At 36.8% G+C, this 15,200-nt stretch overlaps 1 protein-coding gene across 2 annotated transcripts in view; it reads left to right on the top strand.

The window, feature by feature from the left end:
• The window catches only part of ZNF292 (zinc finger protein 292), a 49,221-nt gene that overhangs the window by 26,237 nt on the left and 7,784 nt on the right, over positions 1-15,200 (top strand). The window contains exons 3-7 of one of the 2 annotated variants that reach the window (XM_030944563.1): positions 358-436; positions 1,763-1,898; positions 9,235-9,437; positions 12,200-12,336; positions 13,528-13,669. In XM_030944563.1, coding sequence (XP_030800423.1) covers positions 358-436; positions 1,763-1,898; positions 9,235-9,437; positions 12,200-12,336; positions 13,528-13,669 — 697 coding nt within the window. Of the gene's footprint in view, positions 1-357; positions 437-1,762; positions 1,899-9,234; positions 9,438-12,199; positions 12,337-13,527; positions 13,670-15,200 lie in introns of those variants that run through there. The other variant, XM_030944564.1, reaches the window with a different exon arrangement.

The raw sequence follows: 15,200 nt of genomic DNA, 5'->3' as shown, positions 1-15,200 counted from the left end.
GAATATCTGGTTGCTTGAATTAAGGCAAGGATTCCTGACCTAGGACAAGCCAACATTCCTGGCTTAAAACACTTTGTTATTATTGATCTGCATACAATCTGAAAGGGCATCAATTTGCACAGGCTTTAACAGAGTTGGATTTGATGATTTTTTTTTTTTATAGTGTCTTTTAGAGAGCTTGCTTTTACAGTTTCTGCAAGAGTGTTCATGGCCTCTTATTCTTTCTGTGTTCAAGGAAACAAACTGTTTTGTGGCTGGTGTTTCAAACAACTGTTTTGATATTAGAATAAAGAATTGTTGATTATACAATTTCAACGTCAAAAATTTCCTCAAATAATATTCCTTTTTGACTTCCAGAAGCTGTATTGAACTTCTACTGTGTCTGCCTCTGGACTTACCTGAAAATAAATGGGAAGAATTTCAGGCTTTTGTACAGGTGAGTTTAGTTCATAAAATAAAGACTGAATAGCTTTTCAGAATGGTTTGGAAATCTTAGGGGATATTAAGTATGTAGCCTGTCTGTAAGGAGCAAGGCCTTCAGCTGGAAATCCTGCATACTCTGCAGTAATTGCTGAAGGTGATATCATCTGTCTGCATGCAGCAGCTGTGGAGAGAAAAAATAGCTACAGATTATTGAAATAAAATTTGTGTTTTAAAATATAGTTGACTGTAAACACTCTTAGAAATGAAATATTATCATATAAGTAATTCTTTATACTGTTGTACGTTTGAAATTTATGTACTTCAGTTAATACTGAAGGGTTTTAAATCTCTCACAAGACACTGACTGGTTAAGGTTTGAGCACTGCATTAAAGAAGGGTGTTGGAACAAGTTCTGCTTCTCAGTATTTATCAGAAATACGTAGTGGGAGGTCCAGCATACAGTTTTTTAAAAAAAGAAAGGAGAGGGGGGAGAAAAGAATAATAATGGAAAGACAGCTACAGTTACCTGAGGATTCTGAGCCTAAATAACATAGGAAGATGAAAGGCTGATTATTTTAGAGTGAATTTTGACTAGCAATTGCCTTATATAAATCAATTCTGAAGAGATGTGTTTGATGCTGAGAAGTTCCACAGCCTTGAGAGCAGGTGGAAAAGTAAAAGAAAAATGAGCCATTTCTTGGCTGGGTTTTTTTAAAGGACCAGTGTAAGTTGTGTGTTGCTACTTAAGCCACAAATTTTTGCAGGTATTTGTTTTGCTTCCAAGTGTACATCTGCTCACAGAATTTATTCTAGTATATAAGTGCCATGGAAGATATTTTCAATTGATTTTAAGACCCCAGCCTGTTTAATCATATTTGCATAGAACTATGCAGTGAGATCTTAACAGCTAAAATCTTTTGACATTATAAAAATATTTTTTTCACTGTCTCCAGTACATAGAAATTGAGCTGCTGAAGAGTTTGAGAAGATAAAGTTTAGGCACCTGGTACCAGAACAGTATGTGGACTAGAGAAATTGCTCATCCATTTTTAAAAGAGAGGCCTATTTCACAATTTAGTTTCAGAAATTTCAGAAGTAGCCCTGTTAATAAATCTCAAGGTGAGTTTGAAGCACTCAGTTGTTTTGGTTTCTCAGCTTATATCTCAGGCAACAGAGGCAGAAGTAAAACCTGTATAGGCTGAATGTTAAGATTATTTTGTTACACATTTAACTCTCTATCTGGTAAGGTGTTAATGTGATAACATAAGGTATAAAGGGTATGAAAGACACATTATGTCTTTTTTAAACACTACCTTGTTTTGTAAAATATATTTTTCAGGTGGCTCATAAAAACTTGATGGAAAATGGCAGCCAGGAACTGCACATTTTAACAACACTTACACAGGAGAAGGGAGTGTGGAAGAACCCAGTATTGTGTGGTATTCTGTCCCAGGAACAGTTGGACCCAGATAAAGGTAAAACTTAGAGTTATTTACTTCAATTTTGTGCTGCATTGAAATATTATTATGATCAATGGAAGTTTTTTGTTCAATACAGTTTGTAGTAATTTATAAGCTATATAAATAAATACTCATGTAGCATTTTCTGAACTATTAAGATAGTATGTTCATGGTAACATACAAATAATTTAATGTTGGTATTTGCATAAAACATAATCATGCCTCAAATTCTTTTGCCATTTTCTTTATAAGTCATGTGAAGGGAGTTTACATACAGGCTAATTTACAGTGGGGTAAGTTCAATACTAATCTGCAAAATTTATTTGACATAAACCCAAAAAAACCCTGCATATATATTTTTAAATGAAAATGTCATTTATTCTGTTATGAAATGCCAAGAGAAACTTTACTGAAGTTCATTTAGACCCGAGTTCTGAGAATGGCTAACAGTAGTTGCATAGGGAAGAGTATATGATCAGCAGAGGCTTACAAGGATATAGTGCCCTGATAGATTATTTTTGTTTTGGTCATTGCAATTCAGAAGTGGTATCCTTGTGCGAGTAAATCTTAGTTGTTTTTTTGATTCTTTGTCTAAATGGTTTTAGAATCTGTGTAAAGCATCACACATAAGCATCTATGCCAAAGTTGCACAGTTCTTATATGAAGTGAAATAGTTCCGCTTAGTGTCTGCATCCTTTTAGCCTGGTGCCTGCTTATTTCATATGATATTTTCTATCTATTAACAAGGTAACTCTTCTCACATCTTTTAATGAATGCCTCACAAGACCTGATTCGATAGACTGCTATCATATCTCATCTTCTCTCTTCTGTAGTGTCTTACATGTCTTCCAAATTTACTGTCCCATTCCTTGTATGGGTAACTAAAGGTTTGTTCAGCAGTCAATATGATTCTCTGCTTTCTGCCACATTCCTTTCAAAAATATATACTACTACTACTACTACTATTATTATTATTATTATTAATAATAATAATAATAATATAATAATCCTTTCATAACATTACCCTTGCTTCTTGATTGAGCATTGAACCAATTTTTTCTTAAATCAGAACTAAACAAGACATTTTCTTGAGGACTAGTACCTATTTCAATGTTAGGATTTTCCCCTATCATGCCTGTATGTACAGTTAGGCTTGTATTCTTTTCCTCCATGAAAATAATTTTGGGGGTTTTATCAATATTTTAATTTTATCTGTTATGCTGTGTTATGGACTGTTGGCATGTTTTTACTACCCTGCTTTTGTCAGCATATTTTGTCATGGCTCTCTGCCCTTTTCCAAATGTTTATAAAAATGCTGGATGTAGGCTGTCCCTGTACAGATCTACAGAAACCCACTGAAAGTTTGTTTGGCTTTTTTTTTTTAACTTTTCATTAACTGATAATTTATCTGTACAAGGCTCTTCTTTTTACTGCCAAGAGAGCTTGGTATCTTTGGGAATTTGATGGACTTCTTTTAGTGCTTTTAGGAAATAAGTTGGATCTCCTTTTATTCAAATTACCACAGCTCCCTTGGATAAGTCCAGTAAATGTAAAATATGATTTTCAATTTTTTTTCCAGAAGTTGGGCGTACTCTTTCTCAAGATTTGCATTTTGTTGCTTCTTTTAATTACTTATTATACACCTAATACAGACTTTGGATTTGTATGTAGTCCTGAGTCTCACAGAGTACTCCTTTACTAGCTTCCTCTCAACCATACTGCAGCCATTGTAACTTGTAATGTACTTGGAAGAGAGAGGTTTAATTAATATTTAATTGCCTTGTATTTGAGTCTTGAGACCTTGCACATGAGTTCAGGAATGGATGAAGAGGACACAGGGCAGTAAGTAAGATTGTGACCATGGACTTCAGGAGAGCTATCTTTAACATCTTTAAGGAATTTCTTGTAAGAGTCCCATGGGAACAGGTCCCGCACTGCTGTCAGACATTGCATTGCATTGCATTTGCATGGTGACTGGACCTGCTATTACTTCAGGTTTCACCTGCATGATTTTTTTTCTCAAGGTTGCAGATGACAGACAAGAAGCACTTGTATTTGGAAAGAGGAATTTTCTACATTTCTCCACTTCATTAATTGGTTACGGAAGGAAACCTTAGTAAAGTTGTCTTAATTTTGTCACATCATAATGGATCTTTTGTCTTACTGCCTCTTCTTGAACTAGCTTAATGTGAGATCAGGACTGATATTAATCTAGAATTAAAACTGATCTGAATTAATGACAACTGTAAATTAGATTTCCTGAAGTCATGTGGCTGTCTGTGCAGCCTTATTGCTCAGTGTGCCAAAGACTGAAAGTTGAAGTACACCAAAGTGTTTAAGGCTATGCCATAGCCTATGCAACGTAAAAACAGTGCACTTCCATCCTCAATTTCTGGCAGTGTGGCTTGTGCTCTTTAGCATGAACCTGCTTTTCCATCCTCGAGGTTATAATTTTCTTGTAGTGATGGTATAATCCTTCAAAACTGTCATTGATATCTTCTCTATTGATACTGAGGGTGAGTGCAGGAACTGTCTAGAGGAAAAGGACCTTTGGTAACCTTATGAAAAGCCAGACTGCTGCTGCTTTTTTGGTATCTAATTCTAATTATCCTTAGAGATTTAAACCTGGATGCCAAGAGTTGGGTTCTTGAATTTTTCATAAGTTTAAATGTAGTAGGGAGGCATCTAAAGAATATCTCACTGAAAGGGGGATCTGGATACAACCATCACTATCCAGAGATTGTCAAGGTGGATAACAGGCAGACTGTAACAGCCAGCATGGATCTATTTTCAGTAATTAGAGCACCTGTCACCGGACGGTTGAATGATACCAGCAGCCTCAGTTTTGAGAGGAGAAAAACCTTGTTTTCATCCTGGGTATATTCAAAGCAGCCATCTGGAACTTCTTGTACCCTTTCTCTAGACACTGTGCCACCACAGAAGCATCCAGGATTGATGCTGTATTCAGCAGAATTGTGCTGAGATGTTTGCATGAAGGATTCTGAGTCCTAGCTCCTGGTAGATATGGAAAGCGTTAAGTCAGTTCTGAGTCACCCGTAGTGTGAATGCATATGTGGACTAACACTTGAAGATGACGGAGGAGGTGTCGTGGCTCAACCCCAGCCAGCAGCCAAGCCCCACTCAGCCACTCCCTCATTCCACCACCAGCAGCGCTGGGGAGAGAATAGGAAGGGCACAGGTAGAAATCTCATAAGCTGAGATAAAGACAGCTCCCCAATGGCATCCCATTGGCCACGGTCCGCTTTCCCCGCCCCCTCTCCCCTGGGGTATAAAACCCACTGCAGGTAAAGGTTCAGCCTCTTTTCTGCCTGGGTGGTCACTGTGCTAGCAGTGTCCTGCCCCAAGCCAATAAACTGGACACTTGTCCCCAGTGGGAAAGAGCGCTTCTCGTCTTTTATCCATTCATCTGTGCAAGTCTGTGTTGGGCTTGGGTTCGAGCTGGCTGGATTGGACCCATACAAAGCCCAGAGAGCCACGGATTATCGCACATAGCGAAAGCAGAAGCCATGCACACAAGCAAAGCAAGGAATGAATTCCCTGCTTCCCATGGGCAGGCAGGTGCTCAGCCATCCCCAGGAGAGCAGGGCCCCATCACACCTCAGGGTCACTTGGGAACACAAACGCCATTGCTGCAAACGTCCTCCCCTTCCTCCTTCCTCCCCTGCCTTATATACCGAGCATGATGTTCCATGGTCTGGAATGTCCTTTTGGTCAGTTGGGGTCACCTGTCTGGGCTGTGTCTCCTCCCAAGCTCCCCCAGCTTCCCCACCAGCCTGGGAGTACAAAAATCAGGAAAGGCCTTGGCTCTGTGTAAGCCCTGCCCAGCAATAACAAAAATATCTCCACATCATCATTACTGTGTTCAGCAAAAATCCACAACACAGCCCTGTACCAGCCACTGTGAAGAAAATTAACCATACCCCAGCCAAACCCACATTGTTTCCTGACTAGCAGCTGAAGTTCTTGGAGATGGATTGTCCGTGTGTATATTCATCTCCTGGCTTCATCCTCCCTGGCTAAAGCAAGGCTGATAAGACATAAAGGTGGTGGATTAATCTGTACCTATGCTACATCTGATGAGGGGTCTGGTAGTAGGATTATGAGTGCTTTGTAAGGCAAATATTCTTTGTGGTCTTTAAGTCAGCTAAAACGTGGCATTAATCTGGACTGTCTTCCACAGAGAGCCTGTTAGTGCCTGGAGCTTATTCCTGCTCTCATGTGCCACTAATCTGTGGATTACATTTTCTCTGGTTTAGTCCATGTATGGTGCGAGCAATACCTGTAGTAAAAGTTGATATCCTTCATGTGAACTTGGCATGGAATTGGTAGTAGGGCCTGATATGCCAGCTATGGAATTCAAGGGAATCAGAGTGAAACTCTCTCAGAGTGAAAAGGTTAGATCCCAGTCTGTCCAAGTTAATTTGCTAGACTTAGTAGATTGTAGTACCACCTGTCAGATGCTTTTTAAATTTTTTTAATCTTCATTTTCTCTCATGTTCTGTAATTTTATATTTTGCCCATACCTTGCACAAACGTGTTTGTCGATTTTAATGGATGAGGAAGCGTTGCACAAAAATTACATTCAATATTTTTCCAGTAATTGTTCCCATTAAATATGTCAGGGTTTACACTCAAAAGTTAAGTGATTTGTTCTGGAAAAGCACTTTTGTCTCAAAGCATTTTTAGAAATTTCTATTGTTATGGTAGGCTAGCAATTTGTCCACAATACCTTTTGAAATTGACATTGCATGATAAAATATATTTATCCAATATTTTAAAAATAAACAAAACCTTCCTCAGTAACCTCAGAATCTCATCCTTGGGAAGAAGTTCCCCACCATAAACTTAGTCCTGTAACCCCAGCACTGGTTTTTGTCTTAAAATGTCAGCTTTAGTTCAGTTACAAAACAAATGTATTAAAATTCATGTTTTGAATGAGCTTTCAGATGTTAAACATAATGGTTATAATCACTGGGATTAGAATAAAGGCTTAAGAGCTAATATGTAACTAGTAACCCTGAGGTCTTCCTGTGTCTTGTTGAGAAGATAACAGAAAATGTGCTGATGCTTATGCAAGGTAGGCTGGCTGAAGCAGTAAACACAAAAGGAAGGGGATTACTGAACACTAGCAGATAGAATGTAATGTTTGCAATATTCAGTGCAGCAATTATAGTAATAAATCAGAGTGAAACATCTTGGATTACCAATATATCTTAAAGTCTAAGGTCTTCCTGTATCTTGTTACAGAAATAAGGTAAAATGTTTCACTGTTATTCCAGGCAGACTGTCCAGGACTAAACATTGTGGGCGAAGGGATTATTGGTACCTGGTAGAGGAAGAGCAAGGCTAGGCTATTGAATGTGGTTAGTCACAGGGTCATTTGTGGGTTGGCAGGAGTGTGAATGTCTTTTATAATGCATTGGTAATGATATTAAAGGAACATTTATCTGCTGTTTAGAATGTCCTCTAATAGAAACAAAAAATGTTTACTGTCTACCCATTGTCTGTTAGTGTGCTCTGATGTTCCTTTGTTCCTGCATAAATACAAATCTGGTCTTAGCTTCATTGCCATGGGGAAAGGAAGAAGGAGCTCATTTGATTTGAATATTCTTACACATCAGTTAGCCATTGGTCATTTGTGCTGATCATTTGTAACAGGGTACTAGGATAAGGACAAATAACTGAGAAGGTGGTTGAAATGAAAATTCAACCATAAATCTGAAAATGCCTGCAGGATGATGATGGGGTTTAACAGGCCTGACTTCTGCAAAAGGCAACATTTTCTGCCTAAAAGTCTTGTGCATTAAAGCGGTAAAGAAAACAGTTGACCTGATTCTGATTTCAAGATAGACTTTTAGCAGTGTTCCATATAAGCAGCTGGAAGAAGGAGAAATCGTGAAATGAGGACAGTAGTGAATCAAACTAAATAGTATGGGAAGAAGCAAAGAATGAGATGAGCTTTTTTTTAATTAAGTAAACCATGTTTTGTGTTATACTAGTTCAAGTATTACAGAGAGAATTAGTTTTTTAGATGTTGAAAGTACTTACTTCATCAAATTGAAACAGGATTTGAAAAGTCAAGAAAATATAAATTAAGTGAATGGGCAACATGATTTAGGTGAAATTGAGGATGAGGAAATTAAAAGGTATATGATGAAAGTTCCTATCAAGATGTGTCAGAAAGTGAGCACTGTAGATGACCAGAACTACTACTTTGGGACTACTCAAAGGCGGGAAAAAAATCTTATTCAGAAATGATCAAGATTTTACTTCTAATACTGAAAGCATATCATGAATGTGCTAGTTTTCACAAAAGAAACAAAAATCATTAGAAAAAGTCTGCTGATTTTAAAAGATGTGAGAATGTGTTACAAAATTGAAGTGAGGGCAATTGAAAACCAAGGGGTTTTTTATGCAGTATATATCTACCTTGTGAAAACAAGGAGGGGATGATGTCAAAAGGATTAGAGAAAAGTGATTGTCTATGTATCTAGCTTTAATAATTGACTTTAAATGTTCTAGAGGTAGTACTAAACCGCATGCTTCAAAGCTGAAACAATTTTGATCTTGAAGATCTGGATGAGATTTATATTTAAGATTCAGAACATTAACCTGTGTTCCCCTTTTTGTAAAATTTTTATGCCTTCTATTGATTACCTAGAGTTGGATTGTTAGTGTAGACTACAGAGTTTAACTCAGGTGGGAGCATGTTTGAAAAATCCAGTTCAGTACTCACCTCTTTTGAGTTTTAGACTATGCACAGTCAAATGTATGCAAGATATGCCTCTTTTTTCAAATGTGGAAAATTCTTTGGTTGAAGAACCATAAAGTGTTTGACTGTATTCTGTGGGTGTATAATACGAAACATTTCACACCAATAAAAACAGGTTCAGAAACTTCTGTACTTGTCACATATATCCTTCAATAGCAAGATCTTTAAAAGGCAACGTTAGCAAAGGCATAGCGCAAGTGTACAGAGGATGTGAGAGTAGTGGCTTTGTGTTGTCTTTCTGTAGAACTATAATTAAATGGTATCTAAATATTTTAATATTTATATGGTCTCTCAGTCTGTTTTGTGTGCAGCTGTTTAGCCAAGAATTTAGAATGAATTAAAACCTGCAAGTATATAAAAGGTCTGTGACAGGGAATCTTTATGATTAAGAAGTGCAGTTCACTGAGAAGCTTTTCCTTCATCTTTGCTTCGTATCTTTTGTATCTGTTTTGATTTGTGTAAATTTTAGGGTCAACCATGATGAGTAAATGCAGTCTGTTAACTCTGTAACATGCATATAATGTGTTGGTTTTTTCCCTTTTCTTTTTTTTTTTTTAGTGAATGAGTTTTTGGTGTCGGAAGGCCCTGTCCTGCTGGATATGCGTATTAAGCACCTAATGAAAACAAAGCAATTAACACAAGCTACCGCCCTGGCAAAACTCTGCTCTGACCATCCAGAAATCAGTGGGAAAGGCAATTTCAAACAAACCTACCTGGTCTGTCTTTGTTCAGGATCACCAAATGAAAGGCTAATGGAAGAAGTAAGTAAATAATAAAAAACTTTTTTTCTTAGACGTCTTAGACTTATTTCTTTAATGGTAGTAAAGTCACTAATCATAAGCTGGTGTTCTGTAGAATAGGTTTTTCTTTTAAAATATGATCTAAAATATTTTGGGGTTTTTTTTTCATTCAAGTCACTTTTAAGCTGAGTAGTAATGACTCAAAGCACTCATGGAAGTGAGTGTATTATTAGGTCATTAATAGACATTTTCTGGCTGTGCCATAACTTTATGCTTGATTTTACTTGAAGTATTTTAAAACTCTGCCTCAGACCTCCTTAGTAAAGTGAAGTTAATAATTTTCCCACTCTTATTACTTGAACTATATTGCTTTTTGTGTATACCTAGTACATAGAATGGGGCCCTGTAGATGCTGCTTGCAGTTCAGAGAATAAATGTAACTTCGCCGAAATTCCTGGGTGCAATTGAAGGTGAAATCAGATCTTTGATCTGGTTTGTAATATAAAATCCTTCTAATTTAAATACAGATGTCAGAGAGGAGATGACAGATTTGCTCTTTTGCATTCTTTCAGGTGGCATCTTCATTTCTCATCCCACTCCAAAGTTTTAGCTGAGCCTTTTTCCTTCTTGAAGGAAAACAAACTGCAAATGTCGCTTTTCTTGTCTGCCAGTGTCTCTGCTTTTTATTGCTGTCATCTTTTAATATTAAATATTAAGCATATTGCAATTGAAGCTAGAGGGAAAAGAGTTGTGCACTGATTAGAGCTGGAAAACTTTCCTGCCCTAGATACAGATGAAATTCTAAGATGACAGCTTCTCACTGAGCGTGTTCTTCAGATACTCAGTAGAATTGGATCAGTCTTGCTCTCCTCCCAGCTCTGGCTGCTGCAGACCCTGTCAGAACAGGCTCAGGAGGGGCTGTGACAGGGCTGTGTGATCTTACCTTTGTTTGCTGGAGACATGCAATGGAACTTTGAATTTATGACCCTGCAAACAGGCTTCCTTCATTACTCAGCCCCAACACAGAATGGGCTGGTTCAGTGAATGAACTGTGAATCCTCTGGACAAAAGGAATGGGTTAACCTTGTTTCTTTGGATGCCATAACATACAGATAAGTTCATACTGGGTTATCAGAGAGAACCTAATCCAGGTGTTTCTGAGCTTTGGATTGCTTAGATTAGCAGCTTCGGGTAACTGTTTGCAGTATTGCTAACAGTTTTGGAAAGATCATGTCTTACTAAGAGAAGGCAGATAAGCTTTAACATGTCAGGGTGGACTTAAAAACTGAGAAGGGCTGTCATTTTTGTAGTGTGAGAACAGCAAGAAAATAGTAAAAAAAAAAAGGTGCAAAAAAGTATATTATCGGTGTGGAAATTTTTATATCCATTCAGACTAGGTAGGAAAGTAACATCTAAGCAAGTTTTCAGCATGGTTTCCTAATAGTTTCCTGCAATAATGTGAAGAATTCAGACCTGCAGTATATGAAATGCTAGACTGACAAACTTGATGTAGAAACCTTTGTTAGAAACGGGGTCTCTTAGGAAATGTGACAGGCTGGAAAAGCTTTTAATGAAGTTCCCTTATTGTAACTTCGGTTTGCTGTATTCTTCTCTAAGCTTTTAATTGATAGTCCCTGTCTGAGATGGGGCACTGAGCAAAGCAGACCTTCAGTCTAAACTGCTATTACATTTATACTGTTCCATGTTAAGAAATGCAGTTTTCTCTAGAAGATGACTTTGAGATTATTAAACCTCCAGTGACATTCAGTGAAGGGCTATTAGTATATTTACAAAGTGTCAATTTAGAGGTGTGAAAATAAGTAGTTGTACTATTCAAAATTGTAGTTTGATTGCTGGATGCCGTGGTACCCAATCCAGCTGTGCTGCCGCCTTACCCAGAGTGCCGGACCAGCTGGGTGTTTGGGTGAGCACTTCTGTTTCTTGCTTTGGGTGGTCTTGTGATTTCTCAAGAGACACTTCCAACAGTGCTGTTGTCATAGTCAAGCTATTCTTCAGCTGCTGGTGTCAAAGAAAAAATACCAGCATGTCCTGCCAGATGCACTAATGGATGTAATCAAACCAGTCTGCTGAGAATCAAATTAGACAGTATTGTTACAGCAAGTGCACTGATTCAGTACTGATAGCTGTCTAGTAGTACTGGGCAGCTGTGATTTTTCCTTTGATTTGCCATAAAACTAAGTACTTCCATTGGTACTTGACAAATAATTTATATTGCACAGACTGTAGTGTTCCTCTAGAACAGCATTCAGATGACCTGCTTCTTACTGTACAGCTTTCCTTTTCTTCATATCTTTGGTTTTTTAAAAAGTACTAGAACAGTCATGTTAAACCTCAGATTCATTAATCATCCAGCTCATTGTGTTAAAGCAGTAGTGACATCACTGAGAAGTAAACTGGATTAGAATTACAAGTAATTTTCTTTTTTGTGTTAAGCTGCAATTTAAAGTTATAAGTCTTCATATCACTGTTACCATATGTATGTGATATATATTAATAATTAATATACTTTAAAATTTTTAGGTGACTGGGACACTAGATACAAATAAGTAATGTCTAAGAAAAAGGCTTATGTTCACTCTAATAAGACAGTTTTTCTGGTGGCATAATGAGTTTTGATACTAGAAATATACTGATTTGCTTTCAAGCTCATCTCTGTCCAACTGTTAAAGTTCTGAATTATTGTCTTGCAAAGGCTAATGTGACTGTGTGTTTGAAAATGCAAGCACTTTCTGAGTCTTGTTCTTCTCTTTCTTCTCTTCTAGATTGCAGAAGTAGATTGTAAAGATGCACTAGAAATGATCTGTAACCTGGAATCTGATGGAGATGAAAAAAGTGCTCTAATTCTATGTGCAGCATTTCTATCTCGCCAGCTGCAGCAAGGGGAGATGTACTGTGCGTGGTGAGTTTGAATCTTATTTTCTATCTAAGAACAAAAACTTAGTCTGGGGAAGATACATAAGCCATAAATTAACTTTCTTTACCTTGATAAAATCTGTGAGCTAAACAGAAAGGAGATAATAAGACTCTTGGAAAACTAAAAAATAAAAAATAAATGGATTTTGCAAGATAAGCATCCATTGCAGGAATTTGAAGGATATCTGTATGATGAGGCAAATACCAATAGCTGGTTAATAATTTTTCCATAGAAATAAGAAATTTAATAACTGCAGGCAACTGGTCAGCATTATGTCAGCATTTAATGAGTAAGTACTGTTCTTTCTGTCCTGTAATAACACAGTGTTTCTTTTTCTAACAAATGTAGAAAGGAAGAAGCTCTTTACTACTACTATAACCACAATAATAAGCTAGATGAAGATACTTATTGTTTAGGGCTTGCTTTCTTAATGTGGGAACAAGTAACTGGTCTTTGTTGGCAGATATTTGAGCTGTTAGAGTTTTAATTTCCTTCTGCTCACTAGCAAACCTGTATAATTCTTGAAGAATTTGCTTTGTCTGTGCATCTCTGTTTTATGTGCAGCAGCAGGAGAAAACTGCTAATGCAGCATTTTGCTTTAAGAGATTCTTCTAAAGTTTTGGGTGATACAGCATTTTACAAGGTACTAGGCTCTTTGCACCCGAGGAGGAATCAACAAATAAGATAATGTAGATGCTGTGATACTGTTTGGCTTTGGGGGCTAATTCCTTGCTAAATCACAGTCACATCCAGCTCTTAAAGCAGAGTAGCTTTAGAAAAAGTATATCTACCACAGAGAAAAGCCAATCTTCTGTAGTAATTACTCTTAGTAATTACTAAGAGTTCAGAAGTATACAGTTCCAATCTGTGAATAGTAAATTACTGTACAAGGCTTCTTTTTTTCCAAGGCCACATAATGAGTAAACTATGTAGCATAAATTGTGGTAATACAGGTTTTATTCTGAACTGTCCTTCTGGAATTAAGCCATTGTCATAATTTTGAAATTTAGATACTTAGTAGTGTGGATATTTTAATAAAAGATAAGGTGTAAATAAATAAATTTCAGGCTTTTTCCTTTCTCAAAGACAAAATGGAAACTGTTCTCAGACTTGCATTTTTTGTTATAAGACTAGTGGTTGCATTGATGGCCCTGAAATATTGTTCTCTTGTTCTAGGGAACTGACTCTTTTCTGGAGTAAACTGCAGCAAAGGGTAGAGCCTTCTATTCAAGTGTATCTAGAGAGATGTCGTCAACTTTCTGTGTTAACTAAGACTGTTTATCACATTTTCTTCCTGATTAAAGTAATTAATTCAGAGGTAAGGATACTCCCGAAAGAATATTTTTGGCACTTTCAATGGAATGGTAATCAGGAAAATTTATGAAAACTTCTTTGACATCCTGTCTTTCTGTATAGTATCAGTTTCAGGGCAATCCTAATTGGTTTTAGGAATGGCCATAGCAACTTCCTGCTGCAGGTAAATTATAAATTGATTCATTTTGAATCATTAAAACTTTGGTTCCTTTGCAAAAAGAGTAGGATTAAACAGAAAAGCTGGATGCCACAACTGAGATGAAGAAAGAAGCAAAGGTGAGGTTATGGCCTCTAGGTTTGTCTGTGTCCTCTAAATGTGGTAGTTTTCTGTAAGAAGGCCCTAACATTCCTCACCATTATTTTCCATATTTCAAAAATTACAGAAAATTGAGAGGACCAGCTTATGAGGAAAGGAAATGAAGGGTGTATGTTAATATATACGAAAAGGAAAATTACAGGAAATTAGAAAGAAAAGAAGAAACTACAAAAAAACCCCAAAAACTACAACTCAAAACCTTTTGAATTGCCACTTATGAATGCAGTTTATTTTGATAAATGAAATGCTTGTCACCTGTGGGCTTAGGTCCAATGTTGTATTAAAACTCTGCTTACATTTCTCAGCCAACCTTGTCATCTAGTTTTCTTAGTTTCTTTAGTAGTTGCAATATTTAATATTGATAGCTAAATTGAGCTCCTATGAAGATTTCTGTAAGCTGGGAAATTAATTCTAAGAATAAAAATTCCTGGTTTTGTTTTTCAGTGTTCTGGTACGGCTAATCATGGGCTTTTAAATTTAAAGATTTTTTCCCGCCCTGTAAGATGTGAAATAAATTGGAATTAGAGAGGGGGAGGAAAATAACTTTCACAGAGTCTTGTGATATTAAGATCTCTGCCTGCTCTGTGCCATATTGATTTTTCTCCAGTGAGCATTTACTTGTTGGTAGAAATTGGAGACCATGTAGGTAGTAGACTTGTACATTCATAAATTTGCTGAACCTTATTCTCATGTATGCCACAGCCTCTCTCATGCATCCCTGGCAGCATAAAGAGCTTGTAAAGTCAATATAAATGTAAATAGTGTTGCCTTAGGGTATGAATGAGTAAAGACCACATGACCTTTAGAACATTCAAATGATGGAACATTTAACAAAATGTAACTACACTCACTGCCTTCAGTTGGACTGAAGCCGTTTGTGCAGTTGAGGTCAGTTGACTTTGAAGTGACATAATTTTTAAAAATAAGAGTAAAGCTTTTACTTTAAGTGATCTCTAAGTTATAGATCTTTCTGAAGATCATGTGTTTTTTCATTAACTGTAGCAGTTTCTGCCATTTGATTTCTACCCAGTGTTAAGTTGATGTTTCATAGAAGCTCATCTCAAATACCTGTGGCACAACTGATAGGCTTTATTCCAAGGAAAAGGCTCAATATTGTTCTCATATAAACTGAACACCTCTAACATACAGTCCAAAAGTGCTCAAACTAGACAGGACATACAATTAATTGGTCTTTAAGTTGTATGTGAACTTCAACATT

Source organism: Camarhynchus parvulus, chromosome 3 (assembly GCF_901933205.1).
Source record: "Camarhynchus parvulus chromosome 3, STF_HiC, whole genome shotgun sequence".
Lineage (NCBI taxonomy): Eukaryota > Metazoa > Chordata > Aves > Passeriformes > Thraupidae > Camarhynchus > Camarhynchus parvulus.
This window is presented reverse-complemented; position numbering and strand designations above follow the sequence as displayed.